At 30.4% G+C, this 23,308-nt stretch overlaps 2 protein-coding genes and 1 long non-coding RNA gene across 3 annotated transcripts; all 3 read left to right on the forward strand.

Annotated features, from left to right (window-relative positions):
- Positions 1–336: 336 nt before the first annotated feature.
- Positions 337–7,099, forward strand: LOC110626283 (proline-rich receptor-like protein kinase PERK2). Its single transcript, XM_021772103.2, has 15 exons — positions 337–532; positions 650–1,033; positions 1,117–1,200; positions 1,346–1,416; positions 1,560–1,639; positions 1,814–1,949; positions 2,196–2,363; positions 2,505–2,577; positions 3,537–4,052; positions 5,314–5,394; positions 5,490–5,560; positions 5,709–5,770; positions 5,857–5,977; positions 6,071–6,229; positions 6,758–7,099. Exons 1-15 carry the CDS (start codon positions 493–495, stop codon positions 6,806–6,808), a joined length of 2,097 nt encoding a protein of 698 aa, XP_021627795.1. The 5' UTR covers positions 337–492; the 3' UTR covers positions 6,809–7,099.
- A 1,226-nt stretch (positions 7,100–8,325) lies between these two features.
- LOC110627181 lies at positions 8,326–10,343 on the forward strand. Its single transcript, XR_002489847.2, has 3 exons — positions 8,326–8,484; positions 8,755–8,787; positions 9,629–10,343. It is a non-coding gene; the product is annotated as an uncharacterized LOC110627181 (long non-coding RNA).
- A 1,689-nt stretch (positions 10,344–12,032) lies between these two features.
- LOC110626359 (proline-rich receptor-like protein kinase PERK3) lies at positions 12,033–16,094 on the forward strand. Its single transcript, XM_021772201.2, has 9 exons — positions 12,033–12,242; positions 12,354–12,734; positions 12,825–12,908; positions 13,045–13,115; positions 13,466–13,545; positions 14,542–14,674; positions 14,916–15,071; positions 15,205–15,283; positions 15,805–16,094. Exons 1-9 carry the CDS (start codon positions 12,191–12,193, stop codon positions 16,008–16,010), a joined length of 1,242 nt encoding a protein of 413 aa, XP_021627893.1. The 5' UTR covers positions 12,033–12,190; the 3' UTR covers positions 16,011–16,094.
- Positions 16,095–23,308: the final 7,214 nt, after the last annotated feature.

The raw sequence follows: 23,308 nt of genomic DNA on the forward strand, positions 1-23,308 counted from the left end.
AAATAATTAATATTTTTGAGCTATTAATAAAAATTATATCTATTTTCAGACTTCATTTAATCTGATGGTAAATTCATTTAAGTAAATTTAAGAGATTTCAGATTCTATTCCTCTAATTCTTATTTAAAAAAAAAAAATTATATCAGATATGTGATTTGTTTTTGAGCTATTAATAAAACCCGCATGCTGCGCATTAATAAAAAGAAACTCATTAATAAATTTATATGCATTGCACAAAATGACATTGACTGGAGCTGGACACCACATGCTGCCTATTCTACGCTCAACGTCAACATTATATATATATATATATATATATTTTAAAGGATAACGAAGGTCTGAATGCTAAAGTTACCTACTGTCTTCCATCATCCTTCCTACATCTCCTTCTCTATCTCTGATCTTTCACATTCACACTTTAATATAAGAACTGTATTATATATATACTTGCAAGAAATCATTGGTTGTGGTTGAATAAGTCTGCAACTTCTGATGGCTTCACGGTGGGAAGATCGCCGGAATGAAACTGGAGGTACTAATCGTTCTAGCTAAAACTGTTTAATGAGTTCAAATAGTAATATTGTTATGGAACTTTCATTTCATGTAACTTATTGAAGCATGTTGTTTATTGTATGGTCACTAAGCACAGATCCGAATGAGTCTGATCCATTTCCTGAGAAGAGTCCAAGTCATGCTTATGCATCTGATAATTCTAAGGTTATTGGGCCAAAATCATATTCATACAGTGAATTAGCACAGGCAACTGGTCATTTTTCGCTCAATTACCAAATTGGTCAAGGTGGTTTTGGTCAAGTTTTTAAGGCATCCTTAAATGGTAAGATCCGTGCTATCAAGAAACTCAATAATTTTGTAGATGTACAGCCCGAAGGAAAGTTGGAGAACGAGATTAAGGTCGTTAATAGAGTCAGTCACAAAAATCTTGTTAAGCTAGCTGGTTACTGCATTGATGGAGCCAACAGATTGCTTATTTTAAAGTATTTTTCCAATGGGTCCTTGAGATCTAAATTACATGGTGAGTCCCACACCTTTATTTTATGTTCATATGACTAATTAATATAACATAATTAATCTTATAAATTATAAATGGTATTGTAGGAAATGAAAATGTTTTGGACTGGAAAAAGAGAATGAAAATCGCCATAGGTTCTGCAAAAGGATTGCAATATTTACATGAAGACTGTGAGTATATATTAATAGAATATATTCGTTCTTAGTAGGCTTTTAGGCTTTTTTAGAATGAATTTTAATTTTTTTCTTTATTTGTGCTAATAATTTATTTCCTCTCAAAGTTTTGTTCTCCTTTTTTATATATATATTTTTTCAGGTGAACCTAAAATCATACATTTAGATGTTAAGGCAGATAATATTCTTCTTGATGATAACTTTGAACCTAAGGTATGTTATATAATTTGATAATAAATAAAAAAAAATTTTATATCATCATATAAGTATAGTGTAACCTTGATCATTGAATACCAAAATTTTTATTTTTGAATAATATTGAAAAATAATGTGAACCCATTAATTTGATTGCTTAGGTTTCAGATTTTGGACTTTCCCTATTTTTTTCGGATGCTGCTTCTCATGTCTCAAGATCATCAATTAGAGGAACCCAAATGTATGTAAGATACAAATTTCTTTCTATCATTTAATAACTGTCTATTGTTTTCAGTGCCATCATGATATCTTCTCTTAGAGCTCCTTAATTTAAAGATATTATTTTCTTATAGGAAATCTTAATATGAACATTAATTGTGAAGATATTAAGTTGAATTGTATGATTGAATTGCAGCTATGCAGATCCATTGACAACCCAATTGGGAAAGCACTCTGATAAATCTGATGTTTATTCTTTTGGTGTTACACTTTTGGAGTTGATTAGTGGGAGAAAACCCATAGATCAAAAAGGCGTTAGTATTGTTATTTGGGTACGAATCTATTAAACTTTAACAATTTAATATAAAATTTGTGTTTTTAGCTTTGATATAAGAATTGATTTTTAAAAAAAATGGATAGAGAAAATCACAATTGGATGTATTAAGATAAAATAATGAAACTTTCTCTCTAGCAACATCTAAAAAAAGACAAAAACATATGCTATATGTTAAATATAAATTTACACGCAACATGTATTTATATCCATTAATAAATAATTTTTAATCAATATTTTGCAGGCAAACTCTTTAATTGAAAAAGCTTTGAAAGGTGAATATGGGGATTTTGTAGATTCCAGGTTACAATCCTTTGACCAACCCTTTGATTACGAAGAAATGCATCGAATTATTTTTTGTGTTAATGCTTGCATAAATCTACCTCTAGAATCCCGTCCATCAATGAAAAGGGTAAATTCTGTTCACATAATTTAATTTTGATATATATATATATATATATAAAATACATGTTATTTGCAAAAAAATTTATGGAAGCATTTAGAGATTACACAGTTGACTTGTAAATCTTTTTATCATTGCTATGCCATGTAGGTAGCTCTAGCTCTTGAAGGAATTCTGCCTCTGAAGAATGACAACAAATTGTACTCCGGAGTTTCATATAAAGGTCTGTTTTCTTATAAAAAATGGAATAACTTTTGCAAAGTATTATTATTTTTTTAGAAGACTTACTATTTAGTAAAATTTATTAGTTAGTATCTTAATTTTAAAAAATATATTAAAACTTTCATGAGACATTAAAAAGTCTACTAATTAATTTTATCGTTAATTTTAGTCATTAAATATGAAAAAAAAATCTAAAATTAGAGACTAATTAACTTAATATATATAAAATTAAGATATCAATTAATAAATTTTATTGATATTATAGAGACTAAATAATAAAAACACTTAATATTTAAAGTTAACAAATGACTAATTAGTAGATTTTTTAATATTTTAAAAATATTTTAATGAGTTTAATGAATTTCATTATTATATTTGAGGGACTAAATAATTATTTTTTCTTCTCTTTATATATAAATTTAACTTAATGATAAAGTGAGATCATTTTAATGTTAAAAAAACCCCTAATATTAGAACAAAATTTGATTTTTATTTAAATCTGATTGGCATATAATTCCTTTATTTAAAAGGAGATGGAATGATATGAACTTAATTCATCTTTTTTTTGAAAAAAAAAAAAAAAAGTATCCACCTCTGTTCATGTATTTATAATTTCTCCCTGTTGAGTTGCACTAATTTACCCTTCTTTTTCCGGAAGCAGATAAGCCTAAGCCAAGCCCCAAGCCTTCGTTCATTCCAGAAACTAATAGATCATCAAATCAAGTTTACAAACCAAGGAGATTTACTTATAAACAACTAATAAATATAACTTAATGATAAAGTTGGATCATCTTAATGTTAAAAAAATCCTAATATTGGAATAATTTTTAATTTATTTAAATGACATATAATCCTTTATTTAAAAGGAGGAAGGGATTTAATTAATTCACCTTTTTGTAAAAAAAATATATCCACCTCTGTTCATGTACTTGATCCTTTTTTTTTTTTTTCCTGAAGCAGATGAGGTTAAGCCAAGCCTCAAGCCTCCTATCAATCAAGAAACTAATAAGCCAAGCTCCAAGCCTCCTGTCATTCAAGAAACTAATCAAATCGTTGTACGGAATGGTCGAAGCACCAGTCGACAACCAACAGAAGCAACTAGTAATGGTTCCTCCAACAACATTGGAGAAACTTCATTTGAAGAGAAGACTCAAGTTTACAAACCGAGGAGATTTACTTATTTTGAACTAACATCTGCGACTCGAGGTTTCGCTAAAAACAACCTTCTTAACGGGGGTCCTTTGGGTAAAGTTTATAAGAGTATCCTAAATTATGATGAAACGGTGATAGTGAAGAAACTCTATATATACATGTGTGAAGGGAAAGAAGATGAATTCAAGAAGATTAAAGACATCAGCACTAGTGTCCATGATAAAAATGTTGTTAACCTGATTGGATACTGTGATGAAGGAGACAAAAGGTTGCTCGTTTACGAGTATTTTCCAGCCAAGTCCTCCTTGAGATCTCATTTAGATGGTAAGCCCTTTATCTTAAGCAACTCATCAATAAATGTGTGTGTTACTATAGGATTTATGGCTTTATAAAGATAATGTTTATTAAATTTTGGATCAGACCTAACTCATTCCAAAAATTAGTTCACTGAGAAGAGTGTCCAAAACCCATATAAGTGGCACATTATCCCTATATCTCAAATCATTATCAGATTCAACACAATCTCCATGTACAGGACTAAATTGGGGAGTGAAATATTTATGTAAGACTCAATATTGAATGAGAAGACTATAAACCATGTTAAGTTTTGGGTAAGTCTAATTCACCCCAAAATCTAATTCTGAAAATCCTTATAAGCGGCATATTACCTCTATCCCAAACCAATGTAGGATTCAACAATGTTAAATGAAAAATTCTTATTTGAACCTGGACCTAGAACATAGAAAATTGGATTTCATTTAATTTTTTTATGGAGTAATCCACTTACATGTATTTTTAGTCCATAATGAATCGAGTCCGAATACCGGCTTTACATGTTAAATGGATACCTCCAACAGTCCTTAAAACAAAAAAAGTTGCAAACGTCAACGGCCATTACTTCATTCAATGGCCCATTTAATAGCCATATCGAAAGAAGGGATGAAGGCCATCAGTTCCAAGTGTGATGTGAAAAAATTTCCCTTGAACCCGAGGTCACAGTGAGGTGAGCTGTTGGGAGCTATGGGTATTTTTTCCTCCAGATTTAGAGTAGTTGCTTCAGTGGGATGACTTAAACATTGAGTATGCGAGAGTAAGATTTATTATTAGAATACTTTATTTATGAGATTTAGAGTGTTATTTGATTTAGTGAAATGACTTAAATACTGATTATATGTGAGAGTAGTATTTACTTTGGGGCATTTTTTCTAAGGGATTTAGAAGGTTGTTTATTGCATTAGGGTGACTTAAATAGTGGGTATGTGGGAGTGGTATTTTCTATCTGAGATTGAAAAGAGTGTTCCTTTAGTGAAAGTTGCTTAAACACTTAGTGGTAATAACATGAGTCTTCATATTTATATGAGAGGAATATACAAATATTATGGAAAATATTATAGGAATTACTCAAATAATTATTATAATATTTGTACATAATATTATTCGCATATAGTGAAAAAGTATTTTATTGCTATCTATAAACGTAGGCTGGCATTCAGCTAGTCGAACCAAATTAAAATTTTGTATTTTTTATTTTTTTTACGATTTCTAGAAATAATCCCTAATTTTTTCCGAACGGATAATATGGCAGGGAATGGCAGTTTGGATTGGCCAACCAGAATGGAGATCGCTATACGCATCGGAAGAGGATTGGTAAATCTGCATGACTTATGTGAGTCTTCGCTTGTATGCTTAGGCCTTGGCTATATCAAAGCTTGATTTTTCCAGATTTTCTCCCTTAATATTTGTGATCTCTATATTTCTCAGACAAGCCCTGGAATATATACGAGCATTATAAGGATAATAGCATCTTTCTTGATGAAAATTTTCAACCAAAGGTGATTATATATATGGCAGATTTAAACATTTTCGAATGATCAATTAGTATTATGTAAAAAATTTCTTAAGCTTATTATTCAATATGCAACTATACTTAACTGTAAATATATGGTGCAATAAATTTACTTTGATTATCATTTTAATCAGTTTGCAGAGTATAAACGTGACAAATTTTTCTCAAAAGATTCTGGAAATTCTATTCCTAGAAGGTAAAGATGAAACTTTTGTTTATGTTTTCTCTTCGTCATATTGTTTGCTCAAGCTTATAGATACATGATCAATTCTCCAACTGCAGTTCTATGTCTTCAAGATATGTAAAGCTAGATGTTTATTTCTTTGGTGTAATTCTTTTGGAGATGATTACTGGGAAATTACCTGATCTTCGTTCCTATGATTCCTTCAACTTAATTGAATGGGTACGTATTAATTTTTTTGTTTTAATACAAATGAAAAGAGCTTCTTGATTTGAGTATGTAAGGGTTTATTTATTTATTATTCTTAACGTTCAGGCTGTTCCTACAATTCAAAATGATTGGCCCCAAGGCAACTATAAGTTTGTTGATGAAAAATTGGGGAGAAACTTTGACGAGGATGAAATGGATAGAATGATAGAATGTACTTTAGCATGTGTAGAGCGTTATCCACAAAATCGACCAGAAATGAGCAAGGTAATTTCATAAAGCTTTACATTCTATTTTATATTATGCATATATACATGTGAGTTCGTTTTTTAAACGATTCAATCGATATATTTTAGTATTTAGATAATAATATTTTTATTACGATCGTAAAATTATTATCTTAATGGCTAAGATAATAATTTAAAATTATTATAAAAAAATTCATTCGATAAAATTATAATTTTAATTAAAAAAATAATTAAATTATTACTTTATTTTTAACAACAATGTAAATATAATAGTTGTTAAACTGTTATTATTAATTTATAATTATTTTTAAATATATAAAACAATAATTTATAATTATTGTATTAAATTTATTTTTCTAATAGTAATTATAATAAACTAATAACATTCATGTGTTGGAATCATACTCTAATTTTGGGAAGAAAAAAAAACTCAATTGCTAAAAGTTAAATTTTGTAAGAATTATTGATGAAGTTATTTTATTCCATTTATTAGCAGATCAGTACTCTTTTGTTTCCCTTTTTCTAATTACTTTTCTCGGTAAAGCAGGTTGTTGAAGTTCTAGCAGGAAACATTCCTCGGAAAAATCTCAAGAATTGAGATGAAATGTTTGAAAAAGAAAATTATTTTTTTCCTTTTCAATAGAAGTTGGAAACTTCCTTGAAAGGCCGATTGGACATTGAAATAAAAGATAGACCTCAGTTGAAATGGCAAAGGAGTGTAACTGGAAGACTTTCTGAATTTTGCTTGTATTGATGTGTCTTGGAGACTATTGCAATTTAAAAAAAAAAAAAAAGTTCCGTTTGAAATAAATCGAATGTAAAAAAGTGATTTAGCTTAGAGTAATTTTTTTAATTAACTCTTTTTAGTTAATAAAATTAAAATTTTAGTTATTATGTTTCTAAATATACAAATTAAATTAAATTCTTCTAAATTTTTAGTTTTCAAACAGGAAAATAAAAGGTTTTGGAAGGTTTGAATCCAAATAAGAACCTTGAGAGAATTATATCACCACCGCCAAATTGCTGGACTATCTACAGTAGCATTTCTTTTTCAAAACAATTGAAAATGAGGTTACTTCTTATTATTAATTTAATTCCAATAACTTATCATATTTGTCGTTATTATCCATATTAAACAATGACCAAGATTTTAAAATGACTCTCTCTAATTTAATTCTAATATTAAAAATGACCAAATTTATTATCTATATTAAACAATGACCCTAAGATCAAACTAACAACTTTGTAGTTTCTTCATTTATTAATATGCAAGTGGGACATAAAAAAATCATTAGTTAATTAATTTAGTACGTCCTATTTTATAATACACTGACCAATCTGAAAGCTGATTGGCCCCCACAAATGGATTAATTAATAATTCAACCTTCTTAATTAATGCCGCCTTCACTGACAGCCTGGGTACTGTTCAGAAACTAACAATATAGTAATCTTAGATTGCACCGACTCTGCATAATTTGTATTTTTTTAATACTCCCTACTTTGAAACTTTAATTTTCGCTATCAGTCCTCATTCAATCTATTCGATTTTAAAAATTAAATCCATCGAAAATTAAAATTTAAATATTTTTAAAAATTTTATTTTAAAAAAAAAATATATTTTTCAAAGTTAAATTAAATTAATTTTAATTAAAAATTAAATTAAATTGAATTCATTTAATTTAATTTTATTCAATTCAATTTCATCAGTTAAATTTTTAATAATTTTTATTTTTTATATTTTAAAATTTAATTAAATTATTTTTATTTTAATATAATTTAATATATTTATATTATTAAAAATAATATATTATTATCCTTAATCGGTTCAGTTTAATTTTTTTTTATTTTTTTTATTAAAATTAAACTGAATTGAAATAATTAAAATTTTTAAAATTAAAAATTAAATCAAATCAAAATAAATAAAAAATTAAATTAATTAATTTTTTCCATTTAAGCTGCATGCGAATCACTATCATCTTTGCCATGCTGTCAAAATTAGATAACATATGTTTTTATTAAAAAAATATTATGCCCATGTAAAACATATAGGTTAAATATATATTTATATATTTATATTTTAATATTATATACAAAACGATACAAGAATATATATATATATATGACTGACTCTCTCTCTCCTTGGCTTTTCATTTCCTACCTTGACTGACTCTCTCTCTCTCTCTCTCATCGTAACCTTGTGGGCAGCCATGGCTGGGTCTTACTTTCGCTGGTTCAAGAATAACGAAGGAAACGCCAATGACCAAAACAGAGGAGGTATATCTTTGCTTATACTGTAAGATAAATCCAACTCTGTTGGAATTTCTTACCTTCTAATATCTATATTAATATATAAAAATCCAAATCACTGTATCATGATCATATATGATTAGATTTGTTTGTTATGTTATAGACCTATTTTTCTTATTTGATTTATCAATTTTTGTTTTTCAGATATTAATTATTGACAATAAAACTTATATTTAAAAATAAAAAAAGAAAGCCCTTCTCATTTGATTCTCTTTTGTTTTCAATTATTAAAAACAGAGGAAAATGCAATTCCAGAACCAAGCAGAGGAGGTATGTTACAAGTGAATTGCTAAACATCCTATTTGAAATTTCGATTATGTGTGAAATTTATATTTGCCGTACTACATCTTTTAGTTTCGTAAGGAATTATTGACTTAAAAGTAGACCTAGCTAGATCTATGGAACGGAATAAATGGAAAATTGAAATATGAGTATTTTAATAATCAAACCGAATTGATTTTAATCAAAAATTAAATCAAATCGAATCGATTTGATTCAATTTAATTTAATGAGTTTTAGTTTTTAATAAATTTTTTTATTTTTTACGCCGTTTTTTAATATTTTAAAATTTAATTGAAATATTTTAATCTATAATCTAATCTCTTTATATTATTAAAAATAATATATTATTACCATCAATCAGTTCAGTTTGATTATTTTAATTTTTTTTTATCAAAATCAAACCGAATTGAAATAACTAAAATTTTTAAAATTAAAATTCGAATTGAAATAAATAAAAAATTTAACTTAATTTTTAAATTAATTCAGTTCGGTTAATTTTTTCGATTTGAATTCAATACTGCTCACTCTTAACCAGATTTATTCAAGCCGTGAATTGAATTGAAATGATCAATTAAATTCTAAGGTGACTCCCCCTTATGAATGAGAAAAAATGGGATTTTTATAATGTTTTGATGTTTAACCTAGGGTTTTAGAGTCAAAATAAGAGGAAAATTATATTCTTATAGTGTCTCACGACTAGGCCGTGCCTGAGGAGACTTTGTCTCGGCCCAGTTGATCAAGTATAATTTAGCGACATTTTTCTTATTATTATTACTATTTAAATATGTATTTTCTTACCTTAATTTATATTTTTACAATATTTTTGCAGAAAAGGAGAAAAATGGAAACTTGGAGAAAAATAGCTTGAAATGCTAGAAAACTGATTTGGCCGAAGCGATTTGACCAAATCAAGCCTCAAAGAATGCCAAAGGCAGCTACAAGAAGAGGAAGCTAACCTACAAGACTTGATATGCCTATGTTGATTTGCCCGGATCGTTGGCCAAATCACCTTAAGAAAAGTTGAAACTGAAACCCGGAGGAAACACGCAGAAATGATTTGGGCGAGGGATTTGCTCAAATCACTGTCTAAATCAACGGTCCTCAGCAAGAAAATACAGAAGCACGGAAAAGCAAAAATCCAAAGATTCAAACGTCTTAGAGTCCTATCCTACTTCAAATACACCAAGACCAATCCTATGACACCACATAAACTGCACCAAAAGGAGTCCTACACCAAATGAGATCTATTCATGCTAGAATATAAGATAAAGAAGAAATAAAAAAAAGACCATCAAAGACCAAGTCTAAATAAGATTCCAACTCCAAGAAGGATTAAGACTTCTCACCTATAAAAAAGGGCAGCAACCAACAGCAAAAAAATATCAGAATTTTGGGCAGAAGCTTCGACAACACCTCTCGCTCTCATTTTCTTCTTCTTTTTCTCTTTTATGTGTTCTTTATCCACCATGAGTGGCTAAAAACTTTTATCTCTAGTTGAAGTTGGAGAAATTTCAGTTTGTTATGAATTGGGAGATTTGAAACTCCATTGTTAAAACTTTTATTTTTCAAGATTTATGCAACTTGTTCTTCATGTCTATTATTGCCTTGCTATTAGAATCAATAAGGGCCCATTGCTTTTAATTATAGGTAATATATTGTTAGTTTAAATAATTTAGGTCTGTAATTGCTTAGATTATTTGAACACAAGTAACAATTGGTTGCATGATCTAACTTAACCACGCGGTTGACATTAGAATTAGGTTTCTCTATTTTTTAATGCAGTTAACAGTTGAAAAGTGAAAAACTCTAAAGACGTTCCTTGGCAATTTGTTAACTAGTGTTTGATTAACGAACATTTCCTAATCAAATTAAAACTAATGAGGAATTTGGTTGTGGGAAGCGTCTTCCACAACCTAAACTAATTTATTAATATAAATAGAAGTATCCAAGCGTCAATGATCAATTCTAAACTGAAATGGATCATATACTTCAATTAGAGTCTTTTTATTATTGATTTACCCATCTTTTAATTATTGCTCTCTTTACTACTTTAGTATTAATCTTAGATCATCATCATAAAAAACAACCCCCTTTATTTTATTTTTGTTAGTTGATTTGCCCCGGTCATTGTTAGGAAAGTCTTTAGTGTCAAATCTCTGTGTTTCGATCCTATTGCCACTATCTACAGTTCTTTTTGGTGATTATTAATAGATTTATTTTTTACGATTTCGACAACCGCTATCACTAGTGGTGAAAACTACTGTCCATTTAGGCAAAAAACATGTCTCACGACAAGGTTGTGAGACATTTTGACCTCATTTTTTTTTCTATTCATTGCTCCTCATGGCCTATTTGTGAATTTTGGTTGGCCATGAGAAGTTTTGACTTTTGATCTCCAAAATGTTCAAAATCTTCAAAATAAACTCCAATTCTACTTTAGAAATAAAAAAAATTAATAAAAGTTAGATATTTTAAAATTAATATCTACCAAATAAAAATTATATAAAAAATAAGTATAGAATTGTATTTAAATGTGGTAAAAATAAATATAAAAATTTATTATATTAATAAGTGAAATATTAGTTAACTTAAAATATGTATTTTTTTTAATTTTAATTGGAACCTATCATCCTAGGTTCTTCAGTTTTTGCATTCAACTGAATTTATTTGCATCTGGGTATGGATCTGAAATTTGCTGTGGATAAGATATATATACACACACACGTATAAATATGGTTAACAATGGAGAAGGATATTGTAGCAATGGGAGATTGAACTGGTAGCACAATTATTGGCTTTCATTAATACAATTAGAACATATATAGACTGAGAGAAATCATCACCTCATTTAGGAAGTTTAATTAATGTTACAGATTCTCTTTATCAATTATAACAAAACCTGAACGAATTAAATAAACCATTTGTTATTATGTAAATTAAAGAATGAATAATTAAAAAATCACAATCATATGAATTAGGTTCACCTTCCAGATCGTTGACTTTTGAAAAAGGGTTAAAATACTAATTAAATTTGAAGGCCATGATTGTTCATGGATAGAGTCTTAGCATAAGTGTATCCATTCATACGTCTAAGTGGAAATCACGTTAACCTTATGCCTTAATAAACAATACACAACTTGTTATTTTTGTAAGACTTTTATATTTTTATTTTATTTTCATTGTTGGCCACTACACGAAATTGATTGGTCAATTATTGAGTTAAAGTTAGAATAAAGAGAAACTCATTGAGCTAAAGTTACCTACTGTCTTCCTTCATCCTTCCTACTTACTCTCTATCTCTGACCATTCCCATTCACACTCTATAAGAACTGTATTATATTTATACTTGCAACAAACCTCTGGTCGTGGTTGCATAAGTCTGCAAGTTCCGATGGCCTCTCGCTTGGGGATGAACGGGGCAGATCGCCGGATGGAAACTAGAGGTATTACTTGTTTTTAGCTGAAACTGTTGTACCAAATAGTAATAGTTCATGGAGATTTCATTTCATCTAACTCATTGGGGCATGTTGTCTATTGATTGTCACTGAGCACAGATCCAAATGAATCTGGCTCATCTCCTGAGAAGAGACCAAGTCATACATCTGCATCTGTCAATTATAATGATATTGGGCCAAAGCCATATTCATACAGTGAATTAGCAAGGGTAACTGGTCATTTCTCGCTTAATAACCTAATTGGTCGAGGTGGTTTTGGTCATGTTTTTAAGGCAGTCTTAGATGGTGAGATTCGTGCTATCAAGAAACTTGATTTTCTGGATGTACAATCTGAAGGAAGTTTGGAGAGGGAGATTATGGTCATCAAAAGCATCAGCCACAGAAACCTCGTTGAACTGGTTGGTTACTGTATTGATGGAGCCAATAGATTGCTCATCTTAAAGTATTTTCCAAATGGATCCTTGAGATTTAAATTACATGGTGAGTCCCATATCCTTTCTTTTACTTTTATGTTCATCTAACTAATCAATATGACATAATTAATCTTACAAATTATAAATGGTATTATAGGAAGTGATAATGTTTTGGACTGGGAGACAAGAATGAAGATCGCCATAGGTTCTGCAAGAGGGTTAGAATATTTACATGAAAATTGTGAGTATATACTACTACATATTCTTATATGGCAGGATTTTAGCTTTTGAGTGTAAATTTATTTATTTATTTTTATTTATGTTGATAATTTATTTTCTCTCAAAATTTTATATTCTTTTTTTTATATTTTTTTCAGGTAAACCTAAGATTATACATTTAGATATTAAACCAGATAATATTCTTCTCGACGAAAATTTTGAACCTAAGGTGAGTTAATTTTATAATTAATAAATATTTTATTTATATTACTGTTCTCTAACAAAAAAAATATCATTAAATACCAAAATTTTATTTTTAAACAGTATTGAAAAATTATGTGAACTCATTAATTATATAATTTGATTGTTGTAATTAATTAATAAATTTTGGTTCTAACTTTTTGGTTTGGCCATATATCTTATAAAAAAATTAATAAATCAATCTTAGTAGGTTTCTTATCTTTTTTTTTTCATGATTTAAAGTTTTCTTAATAAACCTTATTGAAGTAGGGAAAATAGTGTAATTTATCAAATTAAAAAAGTAATAAACTTATTAATCTTCTCAAATCATTTGTTTAGATAACAGATTTTGGACTTGCTCAATTTTTTACGGACGGTGCTACTCACATATCCAAATCGTCAGTTATGGGAACCCATGTGTAAGATATAAATTTCTTTTTTATCATTTAATTGCATCGCTATTATTGTTTAACTCTTTCGTTGCCATTATTATCTACTCTTAGACTAGTTTAAAAATAAAATAAAATTTAAAACAGACCAAAAAAAACCCACGAAAAGAAATTAGGACTTGAAGATCTTAGTTCGTTAAAGAAAATTTTAACATGATTTTTTTTAGAAATTTATAATTTAGTACCTCAATATTGCAATTATTAACAAGTCAGTTCTCGTATTTTCAGAAATCTATTAAAATGTCTTTATTTCTGCTGTTAAAAATATATCAAAAAACCAAATTATCTCCCTTCTTTTCCTCTTCCTTCTTCTTCATTAATTCTTCCTCCTCTTCTTCTTCTTTGGTTCTTCTATTTCTTCTTCTTCGATTTTTTTTTATTCTTATTCTTTAAAGAGGAGGAGACGATTCTTCTTCTTCTTCTTCTTCTTCATCATCATCATCTTCTTCTCCTTCTTTTTCTTCTTCTTCTTCTTCTTCTTCTTTTTCTTCTTCTTTTTCTTCTCCTTCATCATCATCTTCTTCTTTTTTTATTCTTCTTTGAGGAGGAGGAGGAGGAGGAGGGACTATTTTATTGACGGAAAGAAACGATAAAGACGTTTTAATGGATATGAGAAAAGATAAGAACGTTTTAATAGATTTCTAAAAATATAGGGACTAACTTGTTAATAATAACAATATCCAAGAACTAAATAAGGGGTTTTATTTGAAAGCAAAATTGTATTTTAAAAGTTTTTTCTCTCATTCTTTATCTATTTTTAATGGAAAAGAGGACGGAATGACTATTTCGTTGACGGAAGAACTATTTCGTTAACAGAGAAAAAAGATAAAGAAGTTTTAATAGGTTTCTAAAAATACAGAGATTGACTTATTAATAATAACAATACTCAAAGACTAAATAATAAATCTCTCTTTTTTTTTGGTAAGTACCTTAATATGAAATTTAATTGTGATGATTTTACTGCAGTTATGAAGATCCATTTACAACAAAAATGGGAAAATACTCAGACAAATCTGATATTTATTCTTTTGGTGTTACACTTTTAGAGTTGATCACCGGAAGAAAACCCATATATAATGGAATTGACATTATTACTTGGGTATGACTCTATTTGCATTAAAGATTTTATTTTAAACATTCAATTGAAAAAAAAATAAAACTTTTGAATTTAGATATTCTATTTAGATTTGAGTCTAATGCATTTATTATCCATTAATAAATAATTTTTTAAACATTCAATTGAAAAAAATAAAACTTTTGAATTTAGATATTCTATTTAGATTTGAGTCTAATGCATTTATTATCCATTAATAAATAATTTTTTAATCAATGTCTTTTAGGCAAATCCTTTAATTGAGAACGCCATAGATGGAAGATATGTGAATTTGGTAGATTCCAAATTACAATCCTTCGACCAGGAAGAGATGCATAGAATGATTTCTTGTATTAATTCTTGTCTAAATCAATTACCAAACTCTCGTCCAACAATGGAAAAGGTAAAATTTATTCATACAATTAACTTAATTTTAATATATTCAAAACTATATATATATATTACACATTATATATTTTCAATTAATTTTATGAAAGCATATATCTCGAAAGATTACATAGTTAACTTGTAAACAGATACGATTAGTTCTTGAAGGAAAATTACCTCCAGAGAAATTATACAAACACAAATTGCAATGGAGTATTACACATGAAGGTACATATTCTTTTATATTAATTTATTATAAATTATATGTATATTTATTCGAAAGTTTGATCTAATTGATGTCTAAATTTTGATTTAATTTGTGTCTTATCTTAATATCAAGAAACAAATGTTGATTTTCAACTGTAAAAATATAATTTTTTTTTTTAATTTGAAATTTATAACAAATTAGTTTTTAACCAAATCTAATAGCATATTAATGAAATATAATTTTAACAATGATGAAACATTTACCTTAAAATTCATTCACATAATTTAATTCTGGTACATTTCAAAATTCTCTCTATTTTACGGACTATTTTCAATTAATTTTGTGGAAACATTGAGAGAATACGTAATCGACTATTAAATCTGATTGGCTATAATTCCTTTATTTAAAAAGAGGAAGGAATGATATGAACTTATTTCACCTTTAAAAAAAATGTTTCTGCCTCAGATTTTGCTTTTTTCCGTTAATAATTCTCCTTACAGAGCTGCACTAATTTACCCTTTTTCTTTTTTTTGGCAAGCAGATGAGCCTAAGCCAAGTCCCAAGCCTCCAATCATTCAAGGAACTAATAATAATAGTACACGAAATATTCGACTTGCCAGGCGACGTCGACCAACAGAAGCAACTAGCAATGGTTCCTCCAACATCATTCAAGAAACTTCATTTGATGATGAGATGATATATGAAAAGCCCGTTTTGGACAGAGGAGAAAACTGTTGCATTTCATAAAACCTTAAACCTTTCTCTTTCTTATTTTTTATAGACCAGGTCCTCCTTATCATTTTAAGCCTCTCTTTTTTTTTTTTTTTAAAACCATAACTTATTACATTTCTACACATTCTCTCTATTGGATATGACCTAACTTTAAAAAATAGCCTCTTTTACTTAAGTCCAATATCAAATTTGGAGTATCAACAATTCTTTTCATTGATAAATCCGTTGGTGGATATAAGACGAAGCAACTAATTTTAAATTTTATGACATACTTGGATTGGACCTAACTTTTAATCGACGTCGGATGGAGACCCACGATAGCTTTTTAGAAAAGGAATTTCGAAACGCATGACTTTTAAAAGTGTGATTAGGGTAACAGGCCTGGTCACAAAATTCAAGTGGTCAATTTTTCATTTTAATTATTTTTTTAAATATTTTTATAATTTTGCATATTAGAATTTTTTCTATTATAAATAGGTTTTGGCTATTTGAGACTCACTTGTCACTTTTTTAAGAATTTCGATAAGACTTTTCCACTTTTAACCATTCGTTTTTTTCATATCGTCTTAGTCAAACAATATTGATAAAAATTACAGACGGAGTTCTTTATCAAATAGTACCATTCATTTTTTAAAAGTCTGGTTGTTAAGATTTTACCAACAAATTTCAAATTTGTTAGCGCTATGTACTACTGAATTTATCAACATAGATTTCCATATCTTATCTAATTTGGGTTGTAGTCTAGAACTTTTCATGTTGAGTTATAATATGGTGCATAAATAAAGTATACTTAAAATTCAAGCCATATAAATAACATAATTTATGTTTAATATTTATTAAAAATATAAATATATTTAGAAAGAAAGTGTAGATGATAAAATAAAGTATGAAAAATTAAAAAAATGAGAGAAAGTAGAAATAGTAGAAAAGTAAATGGTATAAAATGAGAGAAAATTATTAAAAAGAAAAAGAAAAAGGAGAAAAAACTAAGAAAATGATTAAAAAGAAAAATTATGGAGAATAGAAAAGAATAAAAGAAGAGGGAAAAGATAATTAAAGAAGTGAGGGAAAAGGAAATAAATGATTAGAGAAAAAAAATGAATGAAGAGAAAATAATAGAAAAGAAAAAGATAGATAAAAAAATAATAGAAAAAACTAAAATTAGAGAAATTAATATGAATAAGAATTATATAAAAATAAAAAAATGAGACATAAAAAAGGAAGAAAAATAATGAAAGAAAAGAAAATGAAAAAAGTTATAGAAAGAAAAATTATAGAGCAAAATGAAGAAAATAAGAACAGATGAAGAGAATAAGAGAAAAAAAAGGATAATAGAAGAATGAGAAATGATAAAAAAATAATAATAATAAGAGAAAAAAGATTATGAGATTAGAAAGTTAAAATAAAAGAAAATAATAAAAAATGAAAAAAATGAAAAAAAAAAGGAAAATGAAAAAATAAAAAATAATATATGGATGGATGACAAAAGGAAAAGGAGAAGTGTTAATATTTATAAATCAAATTATTAATGGATTATAAATATTTTAAAGAAAATGTGTTTTTGAAGAGAAAGAAGGAGAAGCATGCCTTTTTCCTTTTATTCAAGATGTAATGAGTTTTTACAAGAGTAAGATAATCCCGAAACTTAGTTTTAGAGGAGCTTATATACTCCTCACGTGGAGCGTAACAGGTGCTCAGATTGTAAAAGGACAATTATGCCCATAAGACAGCAAAGAATAAAACAAAACAATATATATCAACTAAACTATGATTATCTTGCATTCTCTTCACGCCTCCTGCAAGTTGGAACTGGGATGGAGACCAGGGGCAACTTGGAACAAAGGTGGTGATGCTGATCAGAAGATAAAGGCTTGGTGAGCAAGTCTGCAAGTTGAGCAGTGGTGGAAACATGCGAAGGGTGAATGAAGCCCCGCTGAAGCTGCTCACGGACAATGTGGCAGTCAATCGAAATGTGTTTTGTACGTTCATGAAACACCGGGTTAGCAGCGATATGCAAGGCAGCCTGATTGTCACAGTGGAGAGGGATTGGCAGCTGAGTAGGCACCTGCAAGTCTTGAAGAATATAAGAAATCCACAATAATTCACAAATAGTACTTGCCATAGCACGATATTCCGCCTCAGCGAATGATTTTGAGACAGTGGGTTGTTTCTTGGTTTTCCAAGAAACCAATGAGGATCCAAAAAAAATGCAGAATCCAGTGAGAGATTTGCGCGAAAAGGGGCAGGAGGCCCAATCAGAATCACAGTAAGCTGTGAGAGGCATGGTGGCAGTAACAGGAAAGCATAGCCCTTGATGTATAGTGCCTTTCAAGTAGCGAAGGACATGCATGGCAGCCTCCCAATGAGGCTTGCGGGGTTGATGCATGAACTGGCTCAGATGTTGGACAGCATAACTGAGGTCAGGCCGTGTAAGATTAACATATAGCAACCTCCCAATTAGACGTCTGTAAGCATGGGGTTCAGGAAGAATATCTCCTGTGTCCAGAGAGAGATGCAGCCCTTTAGGCAAGGGAAAGGAGGCTGGTTTGCATGAGTGCATACCAGCATCCCTCAAAATGTCAGAAATATACTTGGTTTGGCTTAAAAGAGTAGCAGTAGATGATCTGGCCACTTCTAGGCCAAGAAAGTATTTCAGAAACCCCAAGTCTTTAATGGTGAACTTGGAATGTAAAGCATTTTTAACCTCAGTCATAGCAACAGTAGAGGTACCAGTAAGAAGAATGTCATCCACATATATTAACAAGGCCAAAAAATAGTCAGTAGTGCATTTAACAAACAGGCAGTAGTCATGGGCAGATTGGGTGAAACCTAGTGTCTGTAAAAAACTTGTAAACTCAAGATTCTATTGCCGAGAAGCCTGTTTAAGTCCATATAAGGACTTCTGGAGGAGGCAGACTTGCCCGGGCAGAGCTTTATCATAACCCTGTGGTGGAAGCATATAGACTTCCTCATCTAAGGTGCCATGTAAGAAAGCATTGTTTATGTCAAGTTGAAACACAGGCCATTGTTTATGAGTAGCAAGGGCTATGAGAATACGAACTGTAGCCAATTTGGCAACAGGAGAAAACCGATCTTTATAATCAAGACCTTCAATTTGATTGTAACCCTTGGCGACCAACCGGGCTTTGAATCTATCAATGTCACCATTTGGTTTACATTTGACCTTATAGACCCATTTACAACCTATGGCTTTCTTGCCTTTAGGAAGGGTTGTAAGGATCCAGGTGTTATTCTGTTCGAGGGCATGCAATTCATGTTGCATTGCATTAACCCAATCAGTATTTTGCGATGCCTGAATGTAGGTGGCAGGTTCTGGAATGTGAGAAATGTTCAGGACATATGTTTGATATGAAGGTGAAAGGTGAATGGTGGAAATGGGAGGATGGACAGTGGTGATTGCCGTGGCAACAAAGTCATCCAGCCACGCTGGTGGTTTAATGGCTCTGGAAGACCTTCGGAGGCCAGAGAGATCAGGAGAAGGCTGAGAAGGTGAGGATATAGATGTGATAGGCTCTGAATCAGGTATGGGAATAGGCAGCACCACAGGGGGTTGCAGAGATTGTGTGCTAAAGGGAAAAATGTGTTCATAGAACACAACATCACGGCTAACAAAGATAGCACCAGTAGCTAGATCATAGAGTTTGTAAGCTTTGTGATTACTGGCATAACTAATAAAGGCTGCCTTAATGGACTTGGTACCAAATTTGTCTTTGTGAGTGTTTGTTTTGGTGGCAAAACAAAGGCATCCAAATTTTTTTAGATGGAAATAATCAGGGGCTTTCCCATAGAGACGCTCATAAGGGCTCTGCCAACCAAATTGGGCCATAGGAAGTCTGTTTATTAGATAGGTGGCAGTAAGGACACATTCAGACCAAAAAGTGTGTGGGACATGAGAGTGTATTTTGAGAGCTCTAGCCATGTCTAAAAGATGTCTGTGCTTTCTCTCAACCACTCCATTTTGTTGAGGAGTGTGAGGACAAGATCTTTGATGTATTATGCCCTTTTGATTTAATAGTCTAGAGCAATCATTACTAAGAAATTCACATCCGTTATTTGTCCTTATTGTCTTGACAGAGGCATTGAAGTGAGTTTGCACCATATTCAGAAATGTAGATAAGATATGAACAGTTTGACTTTTAAGGCGCATTAAGAAGGTCCAGGTGGCCCTGGTATTGTCATCAACTAAAGTGAGAAAGTATTTTGCTCCTGTGACACTTTCTATGTTATAAGGGCCCCAAATATCTATGTGGAGGAGATCAAAAGGTTCCTTAGCAACAGTGGTACTAAGGGAAAAGGGTAACCTGGCCTGCTTGGCTTGGGAACAGGTTTGGCACTGTAAAGGAGTACCCTTAGTGTGTTTAAGCACATCAATATGTTTGAGTTTCCCAAGGGATGCATGCCCTAGTCTATCATGCCAATCAACAATATTACTAGCATACATACAAGATTCAGTTCGAGAAGATTGGCTTTCTTTATTTATAGAATGTGTAGAAAGCATGGTATTTACAAAGGAATGTAATCCAGGCATAGTATTCAGAATAGCAACTAATTGTTTATCAATTTCAATGGGCATAAAACTCATCTGATTCAATCTGTATAATCCTGCTTCTTCTTTGCCCACAGCAACCACTTTCTTAGTCATTAGGTCCTGAATAATACAACAGGAAGGAAGAAAAAAACAGCTTAGCTTACAATCTTTGATTAATTTGCTAACAGAAAGAAGATTATAATTGAACTTTGGAACAAATAAAGCATTTTTCAGGTGCATACAATCTGAAAGTGTGATAGAACCAGTGTAGCAAACTTTCATAGTATTCCCATCAGGTAAGTAAACTAAAACTTGCTTATTTAATAGCTCTAACTCATTAAAGAATGATTGATTCGAAGACATGTGGTCAGTGGCACCAGTGTCAAGAATCCAATTATAGTGCTTATGAATAAATGCACAAGCCATAGACTTAGAGTTAGAAGTACCTGCAAAGATAGCTGGATCTGAGTCTGAATGATATTCATTGTTGTAGTCAAATTGATGAGTATTTGCTGTGAGCACAGCCTTTTCTTTCATCAGTTTGCTTACCTCCTGTTGTAAGGAGTTCATCATGATATTGAGGTCATTTATCTGAGTAGATGTGTTAGGCATGTCAAGAGGTGTGTCCCTTTTATGTGGGGTGCCCTCAACAGCTGCCACAACCTTTCGTTCATGTCCTATGTTTCTATTTGCTTTAGAGGGCTGTCCATTATTCTTAATTTTCGTTTTAAACCACTCAGGGTAGCCTATCAACTTGAAACAGCCCTCTCTGACATGTCCATCCATGTCACAGTAGGAGCAATGCCCCCTTTTTGGGCCAGGTCCCCTTTGTTTTCCTTGATATTGTTTATATGTCCTATTCATCAAGGCTAGAGGTTCAGTGTTCCCATTAATGTTTCCCAGAATATCCTTCTGAGACTCAAATTTCAGTACCATAGAATAGGCTTTATTTACAGAGGGCAGAGGATCCATCCCCAGGATCTGATCTCTTACTGTTCCGTAGGCATCACTCAAGCCCATAAGAAATTGCATTAGCCTATTTCTATTGTTAATTTCATCAATTGCCTTTGATGCTCCACAGGTGCATGGAGGAAGGGTCTCCATTGATCCCAATTCATCCCAAAACCCTTTCAATTTAGTGAAATAGACAGATGCAGAGGCATTGTCTTGAGATATCAAGGATATTTTCCTACGCAACTCATAGATCATGGTTCCATTACACTCACCGAATCTTTCGGTAATTTCAAGCCAGAGATCCCTAGGTGAGGCTGTGTAAATGAAGCCATCGACTAACTCTCTGGATATAGAATTTAGAATCCAGGATGTGACCATAAAGTCACATCGCTTCCATTGTTCATAGGAATCAGATCCTTTATCAGGTATTGTAACGGTGCCTTCTATAAATTCCAGTTTCTGTTTGGCTCCTAGGGCTATCCTAATGGCTCTACACCAAGACCTAAAATTTGTCCCTATCAGAGGAGCATATACTAAAACCATACCTGGATGGTCCGAAGACTGGAGAGTCAGAGGATCTCCAAGATTCTGAGTTCCGATCTGGATTTTGTCCTTCGCCTCCGTGATTTTGCCTTCTTTACTGGTATTCCCTCGTTCTGCCATGATCGACAAGATTTGTCCGTTTTAGCCACAGATCGTGGTGTAAGTTTGTAGATCTGACTGAGTTGAGGCCGTCTTGAAGGAAAACGGAAAGATTAACGAGATCTGCTTGTCATGCAAGCCAGATTCGGTGTAGGACTGGTGATGGCGTTCACCTGGAGTGTAAGCCGGCTCTTTTCGGTAAAGGTTGTTTTAAAAAAGGAATGGCGAGGATGAACGGAAGAGACAGGGAAAGGTGCAAACCCTAATCCGCTCTGATACCATGAAGAGAAAGAAGGAGAAGCATGCCTTTATCCTTTTATTCAAGATGTAATGAGTTTTTACAAGAGTAAAATAATCCCGAAACTTAGTTTTAGAGGAGCTTATATACTCCTCACGTGGAGCGTAACAGGTGCTCAGATTGTAAAAGGACAATTATGCCCATAAGACAGCAAAGAATAAAACAAAACAATATATATCAACTAAACTATTATTATCTTGCATTCTCTTCATTATCCTTTAAAAATTATTAAAATATTTAAAATTTATTAATAAATTTATTGGTGAATGAAAAATAGTAGATTTTAAAAAAGTAACACTCAAATTTTAAGTAAGATTATATTTAAAATTCATTAATAAATTTATTGATGAATGAAAAACAGTACATTTTAAAAAAGTAATACTCAAATTTTAAGATTTAATTTTAAATTTATTGAAAGATAAAAATACCTTTTCTATTTATTAATTTAATAATAAGAATTATTAATAAATTTTAAAATTTATTGGTAATCTATTTACAAACTATTAATAGATTTAAATTTTATTAATAATTTTAATAGTTTGTTCGGAAGTATCAATAAATTACTAACTGATTATTAAATTTCTACCACAATAATTTTATAAATTTATAAAATTATCAACAAATTCTAAAATCCATTATTTAAACTTTTACACAAAAATATGACGGAACTTATTATTGAATTCCAATAACTTATTAGTATATTTCTACGCATTCTCTTTATTAAATAATGACCAAGCTATTTAAAAATGACCCTCATATTATTGGCTAATTAATAATTCAACCATCTTCTGTGACAGCCTGCTGCTGTGTGGAGATTACTTGCTCAAGTTTTCTTTTTTTATTCAATTAATTTCAGTTTAAATAATTGAA

The sequence above is a fragment of the Manihot esculenta genome, chromosome 11 (genome assembly GCF_001659605.2).
Source record: "Manihot esculenta cultivar AM560-2 chromosome 11, M.esculenta_v8, whole genome shotgun sequence".
NCBI lineage: Eukaryota > Viridiplantae > Streptophyta > Magnoliopsida > Malpighiales > Euphorbiaceae > Manihot > Manihot esculenta.